Source organism: Electrona antarctica (genome assembly GCF_951216825.1).
Source record: "Electrona antarctica genome assembly, contig: scaffold_186, whole genome shotgun sequence".
In the NCBI taxonomy this organism is placed as follows: domain Eukaryota; kingdom Metazoa; phylum Chordata; class Actinopteri; order Myctophiformes; family Myctophidae; genus Electrona; species Electrona antarctica.
In genome coordinates this window covers 63,560-88,620 of record NW_027638706.1, presented here as the reverse complement: position 1 = coordinate 88,620, position 25,061 = coordinate 63,560, and the positions used below count along the sequence as shown (strand labels likewise).

Here is a 25,061-nt window from a genome sequence, read left to right as displayed (position 1 = left end):
CATCTATGTTTTTAACCATAACTTCTCCTCTAAGAGCGAGGTCGTCTCTCTCACTGTCACAGGTATGTGCTTTTCAAGTCACAATATGAAACTCACTCAAGGACACTTACATAGGGCTCCAATTTTGTCTCCGACTTCGTAATTCAGCCGCTGCCCTAAAATTACGAATATAGGAGCTTTCTCTGTCCCTTAATGGTATTTTCGTCCAGCATCACCCGCTATCTTTTTGGCCGACACCGGTATTTGCGCCTAGAGGTGTGGTCATGGGCGTGTTGGCACGCTTTCCCCTAAATTGCTATTTTGGTCACATACATTTGGGAAAGCGATAGTGGCATTTAAAAGCACCCGTAAGCCATACCAAATTAGTTTGGTAAAGAACGGCCACCGCACGCTTCAATGGAGATGTCCAGGCACAGACTAGTCAGGCTGCCTCATCTCTCCAATATTCATATTGCATCTCTTTGTTATTTTCCTATAATCAGCTGAAGTGAGTGCCTGCCACTTCATTGTGTCCATTGTGTTTATATAATTGTATAGTCAAAGAAGTTATTTGTGCCAGCCTGCCAGCCATTGTGCGGCTTGTGCCGCGTGCGCGATTCCATTTGCTCTTCAGTTCATCACCAGCGCAGCAAATGGTTTAATCAGACTTGTCGAACTTTCTTTTTCGCTTCATACCGTTCCGTAGAGACGATCTACACGCACGATCTATATACCATACGATCTATTTAAGGGATTTAGACAGGTAACCAAAATACCAACTTTAGTGGGGGAACACCCTTTCCCCACTCCTAAATCCCCAAATAGTGGCTTTAGGAAGATGAGACAAAAATGGAGCCCTTACCGTCCGTAAATATGGCATGAATTCAGAAATGTCTATCAAATGAACATTATCTAATTAGAGCTGTTCTTTGCATCTTTCTCTCACAGCTTCTCATCAGACATCCAAAAACATCATCATCATATGTACAGTCACAGTGCTGCTGATAATCTGTGGCCTCTATTGTCTCTGGAAGGTAATTATTCATCCCTCATTCAATACAAGACTGGAATGTAAAGGTAGTACTCACACTGTACTCACCGGTTGGTTCCCAATGGGATCCAGTTCAGTTCTTTTTGGTTCTTAGTCCAGGAGCCAGAGCTCCAAAATTGGTGGGAAAAACTAGACCTACGTATATTAAATTGTTTATAGGATCAATACAAGTACATTTATACATGATAACCCTTCCACAGTAGAAGCTTTTTCATATTTTCTATTATTTAGCATATTTTCCTACATAATGCCTCATTTGCATATTTAAAAATGTAAAATTTGTAATAAAATAAATCATTGTCTTCGTGTAAATAATCAATTGGGGAAGTGTCATGGTGATAACAATCTAATATAGGTATGGTTTTGCCACTCAATTCATGATTTACGTTCCAATGTTGGAGCTCTGGCTCATGGACTAAGAACCAAAAAGAACTGAACCGGTTCCCATTGGGAACCAACCGGTGGAAAAGAACTGAACCGGTTTCCATTGGGAACCAACCGGTGGAAAAGGGGCCTGTTTGTATTTAAGAGAGACACATCATCTGATCCAGTAAATTAAAGTCTTGTGTTGCCTTGTTTCTCCAGGTCACCAGAGGGCGCCGTGCACGAGCGCAGAACACCGATGCTGTTTATTACAATGCGAGGCGGGAGAACGTGGAGCTAGTATATCAGAGTTTAAGGCAGGAGAACGTGGAGCTGGCTTTGTATAGCCGCATTGGTTCTGATGCTGAAGCTGCCGGGCCCGGTGGACAACAAGATGACCAACACCTGTACGAGGAGATAGGTCTACAAAGAGTCGCTGAAGCCGGACCTAGTAGTGAATACCAGAATACACAATACCAGAGGATAGATGTACAAGATATGGCTGTTTATAACCGTGTTGAAAAGCAGAATACACAATACCAGAGGATAGATGTACAAGATATCGCTGTTTATAACCGTGTTGCTTCTGAAGAGACAGAGTACCACCAGTATGATGATGTAGGGCGACCAGTTGGACCCCCAGTAGACCCAGAATATGATGACGTGGGTCTACCAGATGGAGCCAGAGTTGGACCTAGTAGTGAATACCAGAATACACAATACCAGAGGATAGATGTACAAGATATCGCTGTTTATAACCGTGTTGCTTCTGAAGAGACAGAGTACCACCAGTATGATGATGTAGGGCGACCAGTTGGACCCCCAGTAGACCCAGAATATGATGACGTAGGCCGACCAGTTGGACCCACAGTAGAGACAGACCACCAGGAGGACATAGACCTACACAGAGGTGCTAAACGGAGAGGCAGGACTGGAGACCACGTGTATGAGGTGGATCTCTGAAAGCAGCGTTAATGCTCAGAGCGACACGCGAACAACACATCACACTGTGTGTCTGTCGACGTTCGGACTTATATATGCATTCACAGTGTCAGTGATTCACAACAGTTATATACATTCATAGTGTCAGTGACTGGCCAACACAACAGCGCTGCCACAAAACATACACAAGGAAGTGAATGTGTCTCGTGCATCTTCCCAACCAATCAGAGTACGCGTCATTTCGTTAAGTGGCTGCAACCTTCCATTTTTTTCCAGAGGTACTCCCAACATTGCCGCACAGTTTCGACGCTCAAAGCGTGAATTGACCCCACACTACCAGGCCCTGGCACCAACCCCCCATAAGGAGGCGGTGGTCAACCCTCTGGTGTCAGACCCCACTCTACCAGGCCCTGGCACCAACCTCCCATAAGGAGGCGCTGGTCAACCCTCTGGTGTCAGACCCCACTCTACCAGGCCCTGGCACCAACCTCCCATAAGGAGGTGCTGGTCAACCCTCTGGTGTCAGACCCCACTCTACCAGGCCCTGGCACCAACCTCCCATAAGGAGGGGGTGGTCAACCCTCTGGTGTCAGACCCCACTCTACCAGGCCCTGGCACCAACCTCCCATAAGGAGGTGCTGGTCAACCCTCTGGTGTCAGACCCACTCTACCAGGCCCTGGCACCAACCTCCCATAAGGAGGTGCTGGTCAACCCTCTGGTGTCAGACCCCACTCTACCAGGCCCTGGCACCAACCTCCCATAAGGAGGTGCTGGTCAACCCTCTGGTGTCAGACCCCACTCTACCAGGCCCTGGCACCAACCTCCCAAGGAGGCGGTGGTCAACCCTCTGGTGTCAGACCCCACTCTACCAGGCCCTGGCACCAACCTCCCAAGGAGGCACTGGTCAACCCTCTGGTGTCAGACCCCACTCTACCAGGCCCTGGCACCAACCTCCCAAGGAGGCACTGGTCAACCCTCTGGTGTCAGACCCCACTCTACCAGGCCCTGGCACCAACCTCCCATAAGGAGGCGGTGGTCAACCCTCTGGTGTCAGACCCCACTCTACCAGGCCCTGGCACCAACCTCCCATAAGGAGGTGCTGGTCAACCCTCTGGTGTCAGACCCCACTCTACCAGGCCCTGGCACCGACCCCCCATAAGGAGGTGCTGGTCAACCCTCTGGTGTCAGACCCCACTCTACCAGGCCCTGGCACCAACCTCCCATAAGGAGGGGCTGGTCAACCCTCTGGTGTCAGACCCCACTCTACCAGGCCCTGGCACCAACCTCCCATAAGGAGGCAGTGGTCAACCCTCTGGTGTCAGACCCCACTCTACCAGGCCCTGGCACCAACCTCCCATAAGGAGGTGCTGGTCAACCCTCTGGTGTCAGACCCCACTCTACCAGGCCCTGGCACCAACCTCCCATAAGGAGGCGCTGGTCAACCCTCTGGTGTCAGACCCCACTCTACCAGGCCCTGGCACCAACCTCCCATAAGGAGGTGCTGGTCAACCCTCTGGTGTCAGACCCCACTCTACCAGGCCCTGGCACCAACCTCCCATAAGGAGGGGGTGGTCAACCCTCTGGTGTCAGACCCCACTCTACCAGGCCCTGGCACCAACCTCCCATAAGGAGGTGCTGGTCAACCCTCTGGTGTCAGACCCACTCTACCAGGCCCTGGCACCAACCTCCCATAAGGAGGTGCTGGTCAACCCTCTGGTGTCAGACCCCACTCTACCAGGCCCTGGCACCAACCTCCCATAAGGAGGTGCTGGTCAACCCTCTGGTGTCAGACCCCACTCTACCAGGCCCTGGCACCAACCTCCCAAGGAGGCGGTGGTCAACCCTCTGGTGTCAGACCCCACTCTACCAGGCCCTGGCACCAACCTCCCAAGGAGGCACTGGTCAACCCTCTGGTGTCAGACCCCACTCTACCAGGCCCTGGCACCAACCTCCCAAGGAGGCACTGGTCAACCCTCTGGTGTCAGACCCCACTCTACCAGGCCCTGGCACCAACCTCCCATAAGGAGGCGGTGGTCAACCCTCTGGTGTCAGACCCCACTCTACCAGGCCCTGGCACCAACCTCCCATAAGGAGGTGCTGGTCAACCCTCTGGTGTCAGACCCCACTCTACCAGGCCCTGGCACCGACCCCCCATAAGGAGGTGCTGGTCAACCCTCTGGTGTCAGACCCCACTCTACCAGGCCCTGGCACCAACCTCCCATAAGGAGGGGCTGGTCAACCCTCTGGTGTCAGACCCCACTCTACCAGGCCCTGGCACCAACCTCCCATAAGGAGGCAGTGGTCAACCCTCTGGTGTCAGACCCCACTCTACCAGGCCCTGGCACCAACCTCCCATAAGGAGGTGCTGGTCAACCCTCTGGTGTCAGACCCCACTCTACCAGGCCCTGGCACCAACCTCCCATAAGGAGGTGCTGGTCAACCCTCTGGTGTCAGACCCCACTCTACCAGGCCCTGGCACCAACCTCCCATAAGGAGGTGCTGGTCAACCCTCTGGTGTCAGACCCCACTCTACCAGGCCCTGGCACCAACCTCCCATAAGGAGGCGCTGGTCAACGCTCAACAGATCCAGGACTGGACCTGCTTGACTTCGCATTCGCTAAATAAAAATACAAATTCCGTCAAATTATTTGAAAATAAAATCTATTCATTTATTGTAATCTTGTAACCATTGATTAATTGTTGTTTTGCCTTATTAATTGCTATCTTGCTGTATCCATAATTACCTTTAATACTTTTTTGATTCCTGTAATTAAAGCAAAGATCTTGATTGCTATTTGTTCTGATTTAACAGTCACTATATGTAATGTAGTCTTCTTGCTAATGGTAAAAAGTTAATGTTATCTTTAGCCTCAAATATTGTTAAACATCAGCTTGTTCTCTGTTCACCTTTGACAGCAGCGTCATGAAGGCTCCACTATAGACATTGTATTTAATGATACGTAGCTTGCGGAGTTAGTTCAGTCAGATATACTGTTCATTCTTAAATCCCTTCAGCTGACCAATTGCCATGTTATTTAAGCTCACCTCAGTCGATGTCCTTCCTGCTGTCATTTGTCCCCGGACTGTTGGTATGCGCCTGTTTGTCCCCGGACTGTTGGTATGCGCCTGTTTGCTCCCACCGCCTCCCCAGCACCATAGGCTCTACTATCTGTTGTTCCCCATGGGGGGGTTTTATTGTATATCTATCTGTTGTTCCCCATGGGGGGGTTTATTGTATATCTATCCGTTGTTCCCCATGGGGGGTTTTATTGTATATCTATCTGTTGTTCCCCATGGGGGGGGTTTATTGTATATCTATCTGTTGTTCCCCATGGGGGGTTTTATTGTATATCTATCTGTTGTTCCCCATGGGGGGTTTTATTGTATATCTATCTGTTGTTCCCCATGGGGGGTTTTATTGTATATCTATCTGTTGTTCCCCATGGGGGGTTTTATTGTATATCTATCTGTTGTTCCCCATGGGGGGTTTTATTGTATATCTATCTGTTGTTCCCCATGGGGGGTTTTATTGTATATCTATCTGTTGTTCCCCATGGGGGGGTTTTATTGTATATCTATCTGTTGTTCCCCATGGGGGGTTTTATTGTATATCTATCTGTTGTTCCCCATGGGGGGGTTTTATTGTATATCTATCTGTTGTTCCCCATGGGGGGTTTTATTGTATATCTATCTGTTGTTCCCCATGGGGGGGTTTATTGTATATCTATCTGTTGTTCCCCATGGGGGGTTTTATTGTATATCTATCTGTTGTTCCCCATGGGGGGTTTTATTGTATATCTATCTGTTGTTCCCCATGGGGGGGGTTTATTGTATATCTATCTGTTGTTCCCCATGGGGGGTTTTATTGTATATCTATCTGTTGTTCCCCATGGGGGGGTTTTATTGTATATCTATCTGTTGTTCCCCATGGGGGGTTTTATTGTATATCTATCTGTTGTTCCCCATGGGGGGTTTTATTGTATATCTATCTGTTGTTCCCCATGGGGGGTTTTATTGTATATCTATCTGTTGTTCCCCATGGGGGGTTTTATTGTATATCTATCTGTTGTTCCCCATGGGGGGTTTTATTGTATATCTATCTGTTGTTCCCCATGGGGGGGTTTTATTGTATATCTATCTGTTGTTCCCCATGGGGGGTTTTATTGTATATCTATCTGTTGTTCCCCATGGGGGGGTTTTATTGTATATCTATCTGTTGTTCCCCATGGGGGGTTTTATTGTATATCTATCTGTTGTTCCCCATGGGGGGTTTTATTGTATATCTATCTGTTGTTCCCCATGGGGGGTTTTATTGTATATCTATCTGTTGTTCCCCATGGGGGGTTTTATTGTATATCTATCTGTTGTTCCCCATGGGGGGTTTTATTGTATATCTATCTGTTGTTCCCCATGGGGGGGTTTTATTGTATATCTATCTGTTGTTCCCCATGGGGGGTTTTATTGTATATCTATCTGTTGTTCCCCATGGGGGGGTTTTATTGTATATCTATCTGTTGTTCCCCATGGGGGGTTTTATTGTATATCTATCTGTTGTTCCCCATGGGGGGTTTTATTGTATATCTATCTGTTGTTCCCCATGGGGGGTTTTATTGTATATCTATCTGTTGTTCCCCATGGGGGGTTTTATTGTATATCTATCTGTTGTTCCCCATGGGGGGTTTTATTGTATATCTATCTGTTGTTCCCCATGGGGGGTTTTATTGTATATCTATCTGTTGTTCCCCATGGGGGGGGTTTATTGTATATCTATCTGTTGTTCCCCATGGGGGGTTTTATTGTATATCTATCTGTTGTTCCCCATGGGGGGTTTTATTGTATATCTATCTGTTGTTCCCCATGGGGGGTTTTATTGTATATCTATCTGTTGTTCCCCATGGGGGGTTTTATTGTATATCTATCTGTTGTTCCCCATGGAGGGTTTTATTGTATATCTATCTGTTGTTCCCCATGGGGGGGTTTTATTGTATATCTATCTGTTGTTCCCCATGGGGGGTTTTATTGTATATCTATCTGTTGTTCCCCATGGGGGGTTTTATTGTATATCTATCTGTTGTTCCCCATGGGGGGTTTTATTGTATATCTATCTGTTGTTCCCCATGGGGGGTTTTATTGTATATCTATCTGTTGTTCCCCATGGGGGGTTTTATTGTATATCTATCTGTTGTTCCCCATGGGGGGTTTTATTGTATATCTATCTGTTGTTCCCCATGGGGGTTTTTATTGTATATCTATCTGTTGTTCCCCATGGGGGGTTTTATTGTATATCTATCTGTTGTTCCCCATGGGGGGTTTTATTGTATATCTATCTGTTGTTCCCCATGGGGGGTTTTATTGTATATCTATCTGTTGTTCCCCATGGGGGGGTTTTATTGTATATCTATCTGTTGTTCCCCATGGGGGTTTTTATTGTATATCTATCTGTTGTTCCCCATGGGGGGTTTTATTGTATATCTATCTGTTGTTCCCCATGGGGGGTTTTATTGTACATCTATCTGTTGTTCCCCATGGGGGGGTTTTATTGTATATCTATCTGTTGTTCCCCATGGGGGGGTTTTATTGTATATCTATCTGTTGTTCCCCATGGGGGGTTTTATTGTATATCTATCTGTTGTTCCCCATGGGGGGGTTTTATTGTATATCTATCTGTTGTTCCCCATGGGGGGTTTTATTGTATATCTATCTGTTGTTCCCCATGGGGGTTTTTATTGTATATCTATCTGTTGTTCCCCATGGGGGGTTTTATTGTATATCTATCTGTTGTTCCCCATGGGGGGGTTTTATTGTATATCTATCTGTTGTTCCCCATGGGGGGGTTTTATTGTATATCTATCTGTTGTTCCCCATGGGGGGGGGTTTATTGTATATCTATCTGTTGTTCCCCATGGGGGGGGGGTTTATTGTATATCTATCTGTTGTTCCCCATGGGGGGGTTTTATTGTATATCTATCTGTTGTTCCCCATGGGGGATTTTATTGTATATCTATCTGTTGTTCCCCATGGGGGGTTTTATTGTATATCTATCTGTTGTTCCCCATGGAGGGTTTTATTGTATATCTATCTGTTGTTCCCCATGGGGGGTTTTATTGTATATCTATCCGTTGTTCCCCATGGGGGGGTTTTATTGTATATCTATCTGTTGTTCCCCATGGGGGGTTTTATTGTATATCTATCTGTTGTTCCCCATGGGGGGTTTTATTGTATATCTATCCGTTGTTCCCCATGGGGGGGTTTTATTGTATATCTATCTGTTGTTCCCCATGGGGGGGTTTTATTGTATATCTATCTGTTGTTCCCCATGGGGGATTTTATTGTATATCTATCTGTTGTTCCCCATGGGGGGTTTTATTGTATATCTATCTGTTGTTCCCCATGGGGGGTTTTATTGTATATCTATCTGTTGTTCCCCATGGGGGGGTTTTATTGTATATCTATCTGTTGTTCCCCATGGGGGATTTTATTGTATATCTATCTGTTGTTCCCCATGGGGGGTTTTATTGTATATCTATCTGTTGTTCCCCATGGAGGGTTTTATTGTATATCTATCTGTTGTTCCCCATGGGGGGTTTTATTGTATATCTATCTGTTGTTCCCCATGGGGGGGTTTTATTGTATATCTATCTGTTGTTCCCCATGGGGGGTTTTATTGTATATCTATCTGTTGTTCCCCATGGGGGGTTTTATTGTATATCTATCTGTTGTTCCCCATGGGGGGTTTTATTGTATATATATCTGTTGTTCCCCATGGGGGGTTTTATTGTATATCTATCTGTTGTTCCCCATGGGGGGTTTTATTGTATATCTATCTGTTGTTCCCCATGGGGGGGGGTTTATTGTATATCTATCTGTTGTTCCCCATGGGGGGTTTTATTGTATATCTATCTGTTGTTCCCCATGGGGGGGGTTTTATTGTATATCTATCTGTTGTTCCCCATGGGGGGTTTTATTGTATATCTATCTGTTGTTCCCCATGGGGGGTTTTATTGTATATCTATCTGTTGTTCCCCATGGGGGGTTTTATTGTATATCTATCTGTTGTTCCCCATGGGGGGTTTTATTGTATATCTATCTCCCTGCTCTTAATGTTTATGATGGTGTTTAATCGTGCCGAGCAGGGAGAAAATGCAGCAGAGCCGAACGCCAAGATAAATATCATATGCACACTTGTTTTCTCATTCTATAATAAATATTGGTTAAATCTATCCGTGAGTTGTCTGACTGAACTCCAAAAATAGTGGCATGATTTTAAAAAGTATTAGTATTAGTCTGTTTACAGCAAGTAGACAGAAGTAGTACGTGAATATGTAAATTAGCCATGCGCTGTGTCCAGTGTTGCCATATCTGCTTATTATAAGCCTTATTTTTGGGCTTGTTCTCATAGACCTGCATGGTTGCTTTCGTCTCTCGCAAAACCTGGCAACACTGTCTGTGTCTAGTAGCTATGTAGGCAGACACAATAGATTTGGTAACATTCCAAACTGTAGAACATTTCCACAACATGTCAGTGTTGTTTTCGTCGACTAAAACTAAGACGAAAAATGTTTGTCGACTAGCTTTTTTTCACTGACAGAAACTAAATGGAAACTAAATGAAAACTAAGCTATATGTCTAGGGGTTATTAAAGGATGCAATCTATAACCTTCTGATCTAGACAACCTGTACGGACTACTAAAGATAGTTTAATGGGTTTCCAACCAAATCAAATATAGGGGCTGAGCCCTCTACTCGAGCCGAGTCGAGTTACAAGTTAAGTGTTATTTAAAATCAACAAAAAGGCTGTATGGAGCAACCCAGAGAAACAAACACAAAAGACTATACCTATCCTAAATGCCAAAACCCTCCATCTAAACCCAACCAACAAAAGGAAAAGGGTTACAAATGATCAAACTATATAAACTCTCTACTCTACCTAATGCCTAACAAAATAATGACTGTTACAAAAAGAAAGTCCCATACTCCTGTAAATTATACCATACCACTTAAATCAACGTAAGTGTAATTACTTGCAACATCAAAGGCGAGACAGGCATGACACATAAACACTCAGGGGGCGCCACACATGTAGAGACCCTAGTGTATGCTTTTTACAAATGTTTAGCTTCACAGCTCCCCTGGACAAGGTGTTCTCAGTATGACTGAGCTCACATCACAGAGCTCTTCTTCTTCTTCTTCTTATTGGGTTTATTGGCAGTTGGCACATATCTGTGCATTACCGCCACCTACTGTTTTCTTAGAGTTACTATACTCTTACTACTACTTGTAAAAAATAAATAAAACAAAAGTCCACCCAAAGTGATCCCCTTCCATATCTTCTGTCCATTCCTATAGCCCAGGCCCTGGGGCCTGAGCCGGTGGAGCAAATTCATCCCTCAATGTTTCATTCAACTCTTCTCCAGTAATATCCTCCACTCCCAGGAATCTCCTGGCTGCCTCAAGCACCATATTTATCCTCTCAGATTTTCGTGGTATTTCCACAGCACAGTTTATGACCATTGCTATGAACGCTAGGAATCGTTTTTTGTCACTGTAGATATTTGGTTCATCTGAAATGTCCACTTTTTCTTCTGGTGTATGTTGCACTGTTTCACTCTCATGATTCTCATCCAACCTCTTCACAGCCTCAGCGTAGGACATTCTCTTTCCTTTCCTGATCTTATTCACATTAGCTTCTTTAACTTTTCTAGGGCAGATCGCTGCTCCTGCCAGATGGTTTCCTTCACAGTGAATACACTTCGCTGGTACTTGCTCTTCCTCACATTTCTTTTCAGTGCATTCTGCCTTTCCACACCTCCCACACTTACTAACTCCTCTGCACACAGCAGCGACGTGACCATATTCCTGGCAACTGAAGCACCTCAGTGGTGCTTGCTCGTATGGCCTGACTCTGTAGCAGACATATCCAAGATATACTCTCTACATCACAGAGCTCACATCACAGCTGCGCTTAAGTAGTCTTCCACAGGCTGGCCCTCTGATCGATGATAGGCTCACAGTGACGAGGTGGGCAGGTGGAAGGTGGATGGTTCTCCGCCTCCGAGCACCGCAGCATCAACCAGTTCAGGGACTGAGAACTTCAATCAGCACTCTATACAATCCAACAGCATGTGACTGACAAATAACCGTATTACCATAATCACTGTATACTATATAATATATATATATATATAAATATAATCACTGTATAATATATAATATATATATGTATATATATCACCGATTATGTAACAAGTAGAGTTTTAATCTATAGTTTTATTAGAGTTTTATCCTAGAGTTTTATTGATTTACAAAAAAGCGTGACGGAAAAGCGCGACGATAAATGATAAATGATGATAAATGATGATGAATGATAAATGATGATAAATGATGATAAATGATAAATGATGATAAATGATGATAAATGATAAATGATGATAAATGATGATACATGACAAATGATGATAAATGATGATAAATGATGATAAATGATAAATGATGATAAATGATGATAAATGATAAATGATGATACATGATAAATATGATAAATGATGATAAATGATAAATGATGATAAATGATAAATTATGATAAATGATAAATTATGATGAATGATGATAAATGATACATGATGATAAATGATACATGATGATAAAAGATGAATGATAAATGATGATGAATGATACATGATGATAAATGATGAATGATAAATGATGATAAATGATGATAAATGATGATAAATTATGAATGATAAATGATGAATGATAAATTAATGATAAATGATGAATGATAAATGATGATGAATGATACATGATGATAAATGATAAATGATAAATGATGATAAATGATAAATGATGATAAATGATAAATGATGATAAATGATAAATGATGATAAATGATGATAAATGATAAATGATGATAAATGATAAATGATGATAAATGATGATAAATGATGATAAATGATAAATGATGATACATGATGATAAATGATGAATGATAGATGATGAATGATACATGATGATAAATGATAAATGATGATAAATGATGAATGATAAATGATGATAAATGATGAATGATAAATGATGATAAATGATGATAAATGATGAATGATAAATGAATGATGAATGATAAATGATGATGAATAATACATGATGATAAATGATGATAAATGATAAATGATGATAAATGATAAATGATGATAAATGATACATGATGATAAATGATAAATGATGATAAATGATGATAAATGATAAATGATAAATGATAAATGATAAATGATGATAAATGATGATAAATGATAAATGATGATAAATGATGAATGATAAATGATGATAAATGATGATAAATGATAAATGATGATAAATGATGATAAATGATAAATGATGATAAATGATGAATGATAAATGATGATAAATGATGATAAATGATAAATGATGATAAATGATGATAGATGATAAATGATGATGAATGATACATGATGATAAATGATGATAAATGATAAATGATGATAAATGATAAATGATGATACATGATAAATGATGATAAATGATGAATGATGATAAATGATGATAAATGATGATAAATGATAAATGATGATAAATGATAAATGATGATAAATGATAAATGATGATAAATGATAAATTATGATACATGATAAATGATGAATGATGATACATGATAAATGATGATAAATGATGATAAATGATGAATGATAAATGATACATGATGATAAATGATGAATGATGATAAATGATAAATGATGATACATGATAAATGATGATGAATGATGATAAATGATAAATGATGATAAATGATAAATGAGTGGAAGTACAGTACAGCAGTCAGGCTATCCTTTTTCACCTCCTCGATCATTCTCCTTAGTGTCAAGATCTGGGCTACGGTATTCCTCCATCTCGAACGCCATTTTGGTTCTCCCTCAGGTGAGGGTCAACGGCATGCCAAATCCTGTTCAGTATCATTCGGTTGTAAACAGAGCTAAGGGTTGCTTCACTGCATTTTGCAGATGATGTGGTCCTGGTGTAACCATCGGTCCAAGACCTTCAGCTCTCACTGGACCGGTTTGCAGTCGTGTACGGCGGCTTTAGGTGAGGATCAGCATCTCCACATCTGAGGCCAGGGTTCACAGCAGGAAACCGATGGATTGTGCAGTCCAAGTAGGTTAGGTGAAGGAGTTTAACAGCTTCCGCGCCATTGCCGACGATTAAAGTCAATTGAAGCTTAATTTTTATACTGGCGCTTAACGCCATTGCCGACGGCCTCCGGCAATTGAGCTTTTATAGCGCGTTCGATTGCTCGAGCCAAAATGCTACTCACGTTAGCCGGTTAGCTAGCTGTGTTGTTAGCACAGGACTGGATCGCCCATCTTAGATCGTCGTCGCCATAAGCATCCATTCTATCCATTTCTTTCAATCGCCTGTAACTCCTATTCCTTGTCCCAGGTGGCATTTTGGGTCAAAACAGCGTTTCTTTGACGGCACAGAGCTGACAATCTAGAGCTCTCCGGAGCTCCGGCCTGGAATCACATTGTAAACAAGGCCCATCCAGCTGTGTGAAAACTCCTAACTTAGGACTACCGGTTGTGGACCGGAAATGGTGGCTTTTCAAAATAAGAGCTCAAATTAAAAAAATGCTGGCGTGAATTAGATCCTAATTTTTCAATAAATAATAGCGGTCTAAGTGTTAAGTGAACCGATGGATTGTGCAGTCCAAGTAGGGAAGGTGCTGCTCAACTATGGAATAACAGAAGAAATGTTGAAGGCAATAGCATGAGAACCCTGTCTTTGTGCAGAGCATTGAGGGAGCAACACAATCATTCCAGACAACCACAGGCATCCTTCAGGGCGACACACTGGCTACATTTCTCTTTGTCATTGTCGTTGACACTAGGTGTGTTTCCATAAAGCAAATCAGAGAAGTGTGTGTGTGTGTGTGTGACATGATAAAATAATCGTGTAAGATTATCCTGTAGTGTGTGATGCAGATGCTATCAGATTTCAGACATCAAACGGTCAAATAAATGTCAGATAATATGCGCCTCTCTGCGCGTCTCACTTGACTGGCAAAATAGCGCCATCTACTGCTTATTTAATATCTCCAAAGAAGCACATTTTATCAGTGGATGGAAACAAGAAAAATACGCTTTTCTTTTTTCGAATTACTTACTTATTCCCTTCCTATTTTCGAAATGTTTTGATGGAAACCCACCTTCTGTCCTCAGGCACGCGAAAGATACCATCTCCTCCAAAGGTCTCACACTAGGCAGAAGATCTGGTCGTCAAAGTCAGAGGTGGTTGACCGACCTTGCTGAACACATATCCTCTGCTCAAGGGTCGTTATCACTATGAAGAGACTGATGTCACAGCTGTCTATGGAATGGATGGTTGGGTGATCAAAGAAACGGAGGAATTCAAATATATTGGATCATATGTAGTCAGTAGCAGAATGTCGCTGGGTGACGGGTTTCTGAACTGCCCACAGCCCTCCTATATGAGACACAGACAGAGTAGGAAAAGAATGGTGGCATTCAGTGGCGTGCACAGACATTTAGAGGGGCAGGTGCTCAAGTTAAAAAAGGGCACCTTGCAGTGCAGCGCGTGGAACCGGCCGGTTGCCTTAATCCATTTTGGGCGGGAACCCCTTTTGGTGTTAGCATTATGTTATGCTTTAGCTATTGAAAAATAGCAGATCTACAAGCTCATAGCGCGCCACCGAGTGGCGCGCTACGAGCTTGTAGGTCTGCTATTTTTGAAAAATCAAAAAAAAAAAGAGAAAAAAATGTTTTTTTTTCTTCTTTTTTTTCTTCAAAAGGGCACATTGCCAAAAGGGCAGGGGGTGCTCTAGCACCCCCTAGTGTCTATCTGTGCACGCCACTGGTGGCATTGTATCACGATTGTTAGTGAGGACCAGTTATATGAAGATAAGTTGAAAGGTGGTGAAGTGGTCCTTTAAGTAGGACCTACATTTTGATGCGAATACTTTTGTACTTTTACTCGACGTACATTTTGAATTCCAGACTTTTATTTCTACATTGCAGTATTGATATTTTTTACTTAAAGGGATATTTCACTTTTTAAAAAAAATAAATAAAAAACCTTTGGTCAATTGTTCGTCTACTCAGGCTTATGTGAACACCCCAGACAGTTTCTTTTAAATGCTGACATGATTTAGAAACCTTTAAAAAAACATTTGAGACGTACCAGTTTAAATGCAGACATGGTTTAGGCTAACCTGACTCACATACACCGTCTCCACACCAGAGCGCAAAACGGTCTTAAGCTGCGCACTTCTTAAGCTGCGCGCAGCTTAAATTCTGAGTTTTTAGACAGCTGGTGGATGGAAAAGAAGCTCCACCTCCGCGGAAGTCTTGAGCGGAGGAGAGCGTTTCCGGGAATCTGGCCGTCGCGCAAGAATTCAGCGGAGGTGGAGCTTAATTTCCATCCACCAGCTGTCTAAAAACTCAAGCTTTAAGCTGCGCGCAGCCGAGAACGTGCGCAGCTCTTTCGACCGTGTGGCAGCGGCTATACACAGTGCTGCCTTGATCCCGCCTCTAGCTGCCGCTGATTGGCCAGGCCGTTTGGTGGCCGGAGCATCAAGTCTGCCTGAGAGTTCCCAGATGGGAGCAGGAGGGGGGAACCCAGGTTACTCTCTGCTGCCCCATCTGGCGGAGTCAGGTTAGGTTTAGGCACCTTTCCTTGAGAATAATAAAAACAACTAAACAAGCAAGTTTTTCCAGCAGTAAAGCCATTTAATTTATCTTTCATCATCGCATAGATAAATCCATATATTACCACACATGCCTCAATCAGCCATACAACAAACCAACATACATGAATCCATAATTATCACACATGCATCAGCCATACAACAAAATAACTAACTGAGTTATTTATACAAGAAGCTTTCTACACATTAACAAGGATGTCATATCAGACTAAATGCATGCAGAGGAGCAAGAAACCAACTCACTCCAAGTTCATTGTTCATTTTTCAGAAAATGAAGAATATTTTGAAAACAAAGCAATAGGCTACACAGTTGATGTTGTACATAAACATACATTAATTGCGTTTTTTTATGAATTGTATTTTTATAGCGCTTTTCCAAGTGCTCAAAGCTCTTTACAATGGTTCATTCATTCATACATTGGGAGGTGAAGCGGCGAACAGTAGACGCCAGTGTCCTCACTTCCCACATTCACACACCAATGGTGGCGAGCTCACACCGACCGACTCATTGGAGGCAATGTTGGGTTCAGTGTCTTGCCCAAGGACACTTCGACATGTGGACAGGAGGAGGAGCCAGGATTTGAACCGCCGACCCAGGGATCATTGGACGACCTGCTCTACCTCCTGAGCCACAGCCGCCCTAAACACATAAACACATAAACTAACAATTAGTTTGTGTTTATGTAATTAATCCATTCCATGTGTGTTTGTCTTCATGTCTATTTACCGCCAGCACCGCTATTCCAAAGCCCCCCTCAGGTAATGTTTTTTGTTTTTTAACTATTTTCAGAAATGGGAAATATATTTTTTGTTGGAGGGTAGATCTTGTTGAGCTGGTCATTTCAATCGTTTCCGTCCGTAGGACGGCTCCACACGTCCTAGGGAGCTCTCCGTGGTTTTGATCTGATGGATATACTACGCGCTTCATTTCTGACTTCAACATGCCTCTCATTCAAAATATGGAGCTTCTAGCGATAGAATACTCGAGACCAAGGTAAGCTAACAAAATATTCAGTTGGCAAAAAACTACTTTCTGGCCATGACAGCCCATACATCCAAACAGGAAAACCCTATCTGATTAAATACATTAATACTTTCAGCGCCATTGCCAAAGACCTTTGTCAATTGAAGCCTAATTTTGATACTAACACTTAACGCCATTGCCGAAGCCCTTCGGCAATTGCGTTTATAGTGCGTTCGATTGCTCGAGCCAAAATGCTACTTACGTTAGCCGGTTAGCTAGCTGTGTTAGCACAGCACTGGATCGCACATTAAACAGCACTATGTAACCTTTTCCAATGCCTTAACAATAGTCAAGTAAAAATAAAGTATAAAGTAAAAAGTATAATTGTTTCGTAGTCAGGAAGGCACTTCAATTTAATGATCTTTACCAACACAAAGATACCTGGTGTATAGGATATCCATGGAGTATCTGTTGGTGTGACATGTAGTTTAACCCATGTTTAACCACAAAGTGTGTCCCTTTTGGTGTCACACTTTAGCTATTGAAAAATAGCAGATCTACAAGCTCATAGCGCGGCACCGAGTGCCGCGCTACGAGCTTGTATAGGTCTGCTATTTTTTAAAAATCGTGAAAATGTGGCGCAAATTTGGAAAATATATTCTTTCAGAGCGAAGTCTTTGATTCTGGGTGGTCCCTGGAACAACATATTTTCAGATGGGGGGTCGGCGGCCAATTACATAATAATCTTTGGGGTGCTTGACGTGAAATATTGAGCACCACTGATTGAGAAACATGAGGTTTTTCAGAAAATTGTCATGATATTAGAAGACATTTTTTTTAATTTGGAATGTTGATAAATGGCAGATACACGTCGTTAACAGTTCAATACAACAAGATGCTAAACCCAAGAATTTAAATTCATGGGAAGGGGCTCCAGCCGTGGTGTATACGAGTAGTACAACCCCCAAACACAATGGATTCTGGCATCTGTCAGCGTTCAGATGGAAACTAGTGATGGGAGATTAATCGGCAAACACATCGGCCGATTTTAGTTGTTTTTAGATTAATCGGCATCGGTTTGATTAATCAATCAGACCGATTAATTAATCGGTCCGATTAATCGGTCTGTCTTTACAGATAAACAAGCCCAAAGTAACAGCTTGAACAGATCTACAAGCTCACAATATTAAATATAAAAGGTATTTAAGTTAAATCTGACTTGCCTAAGCCTGCAGTGCAGACACCCTGTTACATGTATTTTTCAGAATGGACAAAATTATTATAATTTTTCAATACAGAATGAGATCATATCGACACCGGTTATATCGGTTATCGGCCATAACAGCAATTCATTATATCGGATATCGATATCGGCCAAAATGTCTCATCGGCACATCCCTAAATTGACGAATTCGGAGGTACGGTGGCACAGTTGGTAGTGCTGTCGCCTCACAGCTAGAAGGTCGTGAGTTCGATTCCCACTCAGGACGCTGTGGGTGCTGGCGGCGTGTTTCCTCCTCCGCGTCATCAGTGCCCATACCCGAGGCGGGGGTTGGTGAAAGGGCCTTTCTGTGTGGAGTTTGCATGTTCTCCCCGTGTCCCCTAGGGTAGGTACCTTCACAAAAAACATGCAGTAATCCTGGTCTCTAAACTGCCTCCCCCTGGCCAGCCGGGGCGCCTGATGGAGGGGAAAGGAACTGGTTGGAATAACGTGTTCCTTCCACGCGCTACGTCCAACCAGGGAAACTCCCTCCTGTCAGGTATAAAGGAGCAACTTGGACACTCAGGCATGAAGGAAGCATGAAGGAAGAGTTGTCCGTTGCTCTCCCCATGTCCCCCATATATGGGGACTAGGTTGGCGGAGGGTGTGTAGAGCCCAGAATCACATTAGATAATTGACACAGGGGTGAAAAATGGGTTACAAAATCGTGGGATTAAAAAAAAAGACGATTTCACAGACTTCAGTCCAAACTGTCTGATATATTTATTACAGGCGAGGTGACCTCTGTGACCTCGGTGACCTCAGTGACCTCGGTCTGTCAGGAGCATACAGGCGACCCGTCCCGGACGCTGTGGCTCCCGGGTTCAATTCCCGTGCGTCCTCCTCCGCCACGTGTTCAATCATCTACAGGCACTTCCACACAAAGACACTGGAAGACAAGAACATGTGCAACACGTACCGTCATCAGCACACGGTATCATTCGTTGCTGTCGGGAGGAAACCTCATAACTCCATTTTTGAGGTTTTAGATTTTTTTTGGCATAAATCAGTGCTATTGAACATCCTTTACGTCTGTGTGTTGTTCCATAAATCAGTGCTATTGAACACCCTTTACGTCTGTGTTGTTCCATAAATCAGTGCTATTGAACACCCTTTACGTCTGTGTTGTTCCATAAATCAGTGCTATTGAACACCCTTTACGTCTGTGTGTTGTTCCATAAATCAGTGCTATTGAACACCCTTTACGTCTGTGTGTTGTTTCATAAATCAGTGCTATTGAACACCCTTTACGTCTATGTGTTGTTTCATAAATCAGTGCTATTGAACATCCTTTACGTCTGTGTGTTGTTTCATAAATCAGTGCTATTGAACATCCTTTACATCTGTGTGTTGTTTCATAAATCAGTGCTATTGAACATCCTTTACGTCTGTGTGTTGTTTCATAAATCAGTGCTATTGAACATCCTTTACGTCTGTGTGTTGTTTCATAAATCAGTGCTATTGAACATCCTTTACGTCTGTGTGTTGTTTCATAAATCAGTGCTATTGAACACCCTTTACGTCTGTGTGTTGTTTCATAAATCAGTGCTATTGAACACCCTTTACGTCTTGTGTGTTGTTCCATAAATCAGTGCTATTGAACACCCTTTACGTCTGTGTGTTGTTCCATAAATCAGTGCTATTGAACACCCTTTACGTCTGTGTGTTGTTTCATAAATCAGTGCTATTGAACACCCTTTACGTCTGTGTGTTGTTTCATAAATCAGTGCTATTGAACACCCTTTACGTCTGTGTGTTGTTCCATGAATCAGTGCTATTGAACACCCTTTACGTCTGTGTGTTGTTTCATAAATCAGTGCTATTGAACATCCTTTACGTCTGTGTGTTGTTTCATAAATCAGTGCTATTGAACACCCTTTACGTCTGTGTGTTGTTTCATAAATCAGTGCTATTGAACACCCTTTACGTCTGTGTGTTGTTTCATAAATCAGTGCTATTGAACACCCTTTACGTCTGTGTGTTGTTTCGTAAATATTGAACCAATGGAAAGTAGTAAAAAGTGCTTTGGGACAAAACCTCTTAACTCCATTGGACCCTCAAACTGTCTGCTAAAGCAACTAACTCCACCACCTCTCCCCCTCTCATGGAAGTAATTGACAATCTAAAGTCACAACACCAACTTTGCTGAGGCTGTATTGCTTTGTTTTCACAATATAAGGTTTTCTTAATTTCCTGAAAAATGTATATTTTTAATTTCCTGAAAAATGAACATTTTGGAGTTATGAGGTTTCCTCCCGACAGCAGAGATATGCTTTAAACACATACTTAACGCAAGTTACGAATGTAACTATGGTTATGTGAATTCCTGGATGACTGCCAGTAGGCAGTAAACAATAGTGAATATACCTCTCGCGCTCCGCGTAGGTCGAGTCTTAATATAAACAAAGTCATGTGACGTGTAGGCTGACCGTGCGTCCCGGTAGGCTATATAAGCACGTGACAGCCCACACCCGGCCTCTTAAGAATCTTCTCGCCCTGAAAGATTCCGAGTGACCGTTATTACTGGCAGTCATCCAGGAATTCACATAACCATAGTTACATTCGTAACTTGCGTTATGTTTCATTCCTTACTGACTGCCAGTAGGCAGTAAACAATAGTGGATGACTCATACCAGAAGTGTCACGAGGAATCGAACCCACCTACTAAACTGCCGTAGCAGCCAGTGGCAGGATCGCTGACGTCAGTGAGGATCCAGAGGCCACATCAAGGCGATAGAACCTCGAGAACGTGCAAGGGGCTGTCCAAGACGCCGCCGCACAGATGTCCGCCAGTGACACCCCTCTCATCGCCGCCCAGGACGTGGCAATGCCCCTGGTAGAATGGCAGATGACCTCGGAGGGGGCAGGTTTACCAGATGCTTCATAAGCCTTCTTAATCGCATCCACTGCCCAGTGGGATAGCCGCTGTTTAGACAGCGCGCCTCCTCTATTCTTTCCGCCGTAGCACACAAACAGTTGCTCTGAGCGTCTAATATCCCGTGTTGCCTGAATGTACAGTTGCAACGCACGGACTGGACACAGTAAGTGGGCCCTTTCCTCCACCTCGGATGTAAACGGGGGAGGATGGAATGCCGCCAACTCTATGGCCTGGTTAACATAATCAGGGGGCAGAACCTTAGGCATGAATGACACATTTGGCCAAAGTGTGACCCCAGTGCCACTAGCCTTCCACCGAAGGCATGTGGGGCTAATAGAAAGTGCGTGGAGCTCACTCACACGCTTAGCTGTCGTAACTGCCAACAGAAAGGCAGTCTTAATCGATAACGAGCTCAAGGACGACCCAGCCATAGGCTCAAAGGGCGCCCTGCTCAATGCCTGCAGGACCAGAGGCAGGTCCCAAGCTGCAGTACGCCTCACCCTAGGGGGGCGTAACCTCTTGGCACCGCGCAGAAACTGTGTCACCCAGTAATGCGCACTAACTGACCTGCCATCAATATGGCTATGATTGAAGGATATAGCGGCCGTGTGCACCTTCAAGGTGGAGGCTGCACGGCCGGCATCCAGTAGACACTGTAAATAATGTAGTACGTGTTGTATAGAGCAAGAGACTGGGTCCAGACCCCTGTCGCTGCACCATAATGAGAAAGCAGCCCAGCAATTAGAGTACACCAACCTTGTGGAAGGGGCCCTTGCATTTCGCAAGGTCTCACATATTGAGGGGCCTAGCCCACTCAAGAGTGACTGATCCCTTTCAGTGGCCATACCCAAAGCTGAAGGAGGCTCGGCGATGGATGCCACACCTTCCCGTCCAGCTGGGACAGGAGGTCTATCCTCACTGGAAGCTGCCATGGATCCCCGTCCAACAGACTGAGGAGCGTTGAATACCATATTCTCGAGGGCCACCTGGGGGCCACCAAGAGAACTCTGTGATCTGACGATCTCACCCTGTGAAGCACAGGCAACAACAGGGGGATCGGGGGAAATGCATAAAGGAGCGCTCTCGGCCAAGCGTTGGCGAGAGTATCCATCCCGAGTGGGGCACTGGTCTCTGCCAGGCTGAACCACTGAGGACAATGAGTCGTGCCTTCTGAGGCGAATAGATCTACGTAGGCTACCCCGTGCCGATCCCAAATCAACTGTACCACCTGGGGGTGCAATCTCCACTCCCCAGGGGGCAGTCTCTGACGAGACAGATAATCTGCCACAGAGTTTAATCTGCCTGGCAGGTGCATAGCCCTCATCGAGGAAAGTAGGGGATAAGCCCACGTCCACAGGCGATGGGCTTCCCTCAGGGACTCCAGAGACCTGGTCCCTCCCTGATGGTTGACATGAAACACCACTGAGGTGCTGTCTGTCCGAATGAGCACGTGCTTCCCCCTGAGAAAGGGCAAGAAGTGCTTCAGCGCCAGAGAAACAGTCCGGAGTTCTAGCACATTGATATGGCGTCCTCTCCATCGAGAGCGCCATACCCCCTGGACTGACCTCCTCTGCCATACCGCGCCCCAACCTTGAGGCGAGGCATCTGTTGTCACCACCTCTCGTCTCGCCGGGACCAAGCCGAGAGGGACTCCACTCAGCAGGAATGCATTGTCCCGCCAGCGGCGGAGATAACCAAGGCACCTGCGAGTGACTCTGACCTAGGGAAGTATCTTCACTCCTGACAGGCATAGCGACGTTAAGGCTGCCCTCATACACCTTGTGAAGATGCGGGGAGCCAGAGACAGGCCGAACGGCAGAACGGCAAACTGGTAGACTTTGCCTTGAAAGGCAAAGCGTACGTACTTTCTGTGCTCTGGATGTATAGGCACATGAAAGTAGGCATCTTTGAGGTCTATTGTGGTGAACCACTCCCCCTGTGTGATAGCCTGTAGGACGTCGACTGTGCGAAGCATCCGAAACGGAAGGACCTTGAGGTACACATTTAACCCTCTTAGGTCTAGTATAGGCCTGAGAGACCCATCTTTCTTTGGGATCAGAAAGTAGGTGGAGTAAAACCCATCGTTCTGTGAACCTGGGTGAACCGCTGTTATTGCTCGTTTGTCCAAGAGCTTGGCTACCTCTTGAGACAAACACTGGGCCTTCACGGGGTCTGTGACTGAAGTCACCCTGACCCGTGAAGGTGGTGGGGGTCGGCGGCGGAACTGCAGCCTGTAACCTTGGGACATTGTTGTAACGACCCATGCATCCCTGGCATGGTCTGCCCAGTAATTCAGGTGCTGCTGTGAAAATCTGCCCACCGCCGGCCCCCGACCCTCAGGCTGTGCCTGGGGGTTTATATGGGGGCTTGGGGGGGCGCTGGCTATGCCCTCGCCCACGCTGGGGCTGGCGAAGCCGCTGCCCACCTCTGGGCTGATGTTGCCCTCTGACTGCAGCCGCCTGGTCACGTTGCCAGGTCTGAGGCTGAGGATTCAAGTAGCCCAGGCGTCGCGGCTCCCGTGCGCCACGTGGCTTAGCGGGTCGACCGGGCGGTGCCATCGAGCCTCTGGCCCGTTGACCCCAGTCCTCTGAGGCCTGCCTTGACTGCTGCCTACGCTGCAGTGCCTCGTTTGCCTCCGGGCCAAACAACTGGCCCGGTACCACCGGAAGCTTCCGTAGCGCCTGTCTGCAACTATCAGTCATAGGCGCCTGAGCAAGCCACACCTGACGTCGTGCCACGACCAAGGTGGACATCACACGGCCAAGTTCGCTTGACATTAGGGCGAAGGACTCAAGAGCCACATCATTAAAGTCGCCTAACTCACTCCCTGGCCCACTCTCCAGGATCTTGGACTGGGCGAGGAGGAGCACAGAGAGAGAGTTCCCCAAACGGGCCATTGTGGCAGCAGAAGCATATGCCTTTGTCAGCAGGTCGTCAGTGATTGCACACTGCGCACTGGGACAGCGGGTTCTTGCCTTCAGTGCCTCATCTGGGGAGAGAACCAGCGCCGCAATGCACTGGTCTACAGGAGGCATGCTAACCAGTCCATGCACTTCTGCCCTGTCCATGGAGGCCAGGGTCCTTGCATCCTTGCCCCGGTGGGCAGATGCACCCGGCTCAGCCCAGCACTCCTTCAGCTGACTTAGGTAGTCAGGCGAGGGTGGGACAGCAAAGGGTGGCATTTTAGCAGCGGCAGCCCGTTTGAAGAACGGGTTACTCGCCCCACGAGCAGCTGACGGGTCGTCCAGCTCAATCTTAGCCAGGGCAGCACGCAGTGTTGCGCGCAATGTGCAGGGCCCGATCCCCAGCTCAGTGCTTCCCGAGCTTCTGCGGGAAGTCTCTGAGCCATCCTCAGCCTGCACACTATTCACCTGGGGATCATCCTCGTCATGGAACATAGAGTCTGAAGCTCTAGTTGACATGGCGTCATCCCTCATAATCGCCAATAGCCTGTGGCGGAGGAGGCGGTGGCTGCTGGACCGCCTGTGGCGGGGGAGGCGGTGGCCGTACTATTGCCTTAAGGCGTTCTATTTCAGCCCGCAAATCGTCCATTTCTTGGCGATATGGAGCAGTCGTGACAGCCGCCGTTGACCTCTTCTGGGCCAGGTGACCGCGCTCGGCGCGAGACCCGCGTTTGCGCTTCACCTTCCCATCAGAAGGGACCCCAGCGGGGACCCCAGAAGGTGGGAGGTTTCCTTTGACCAGGAGGTTCTCCACCTCACGCAGCCTAGCCTCTCTCACAGAGAGTGGTAGAGTGCCACAGTTCATACATGGGTCAGTCAGGGCTTCCCTGAGATGACCGACCCCCAAGCATGTCGGACACAAGTCATGTCCATCGTCGACTTGGAGCTGAGCGCTACAGGACGTACACGCCATAGCTCAGTAGTCTC

The 25,061-nt window shown here is 45.3% G+C and overlaps 1 protein-coding gene across 1 annotated transcript in view; it reads right to left on the bottom strand.

Annotated features, from left to right (window-relative positions):
* Nucleotides 1-19,116: 19,116 nt before the first annotated feature.
* LOC306917810 (echinoderm microtubule-associated protein-like 6) overlaps nucleotides 19,117-25,061 on the bottom strand; it is a gene marked incomplete at its 5' end in the record, with an annotated part of 68,171 nt that continues 62,226 nt past the window's right edge. The window contains 1 exon segment of the mRNA XM_079530713.1: nucleotides 19,117-19,182. Within this exon segment, the coding sequence (XP_079386839.1) occupies nucleotides 19,158-19,182 (25 nt within the window).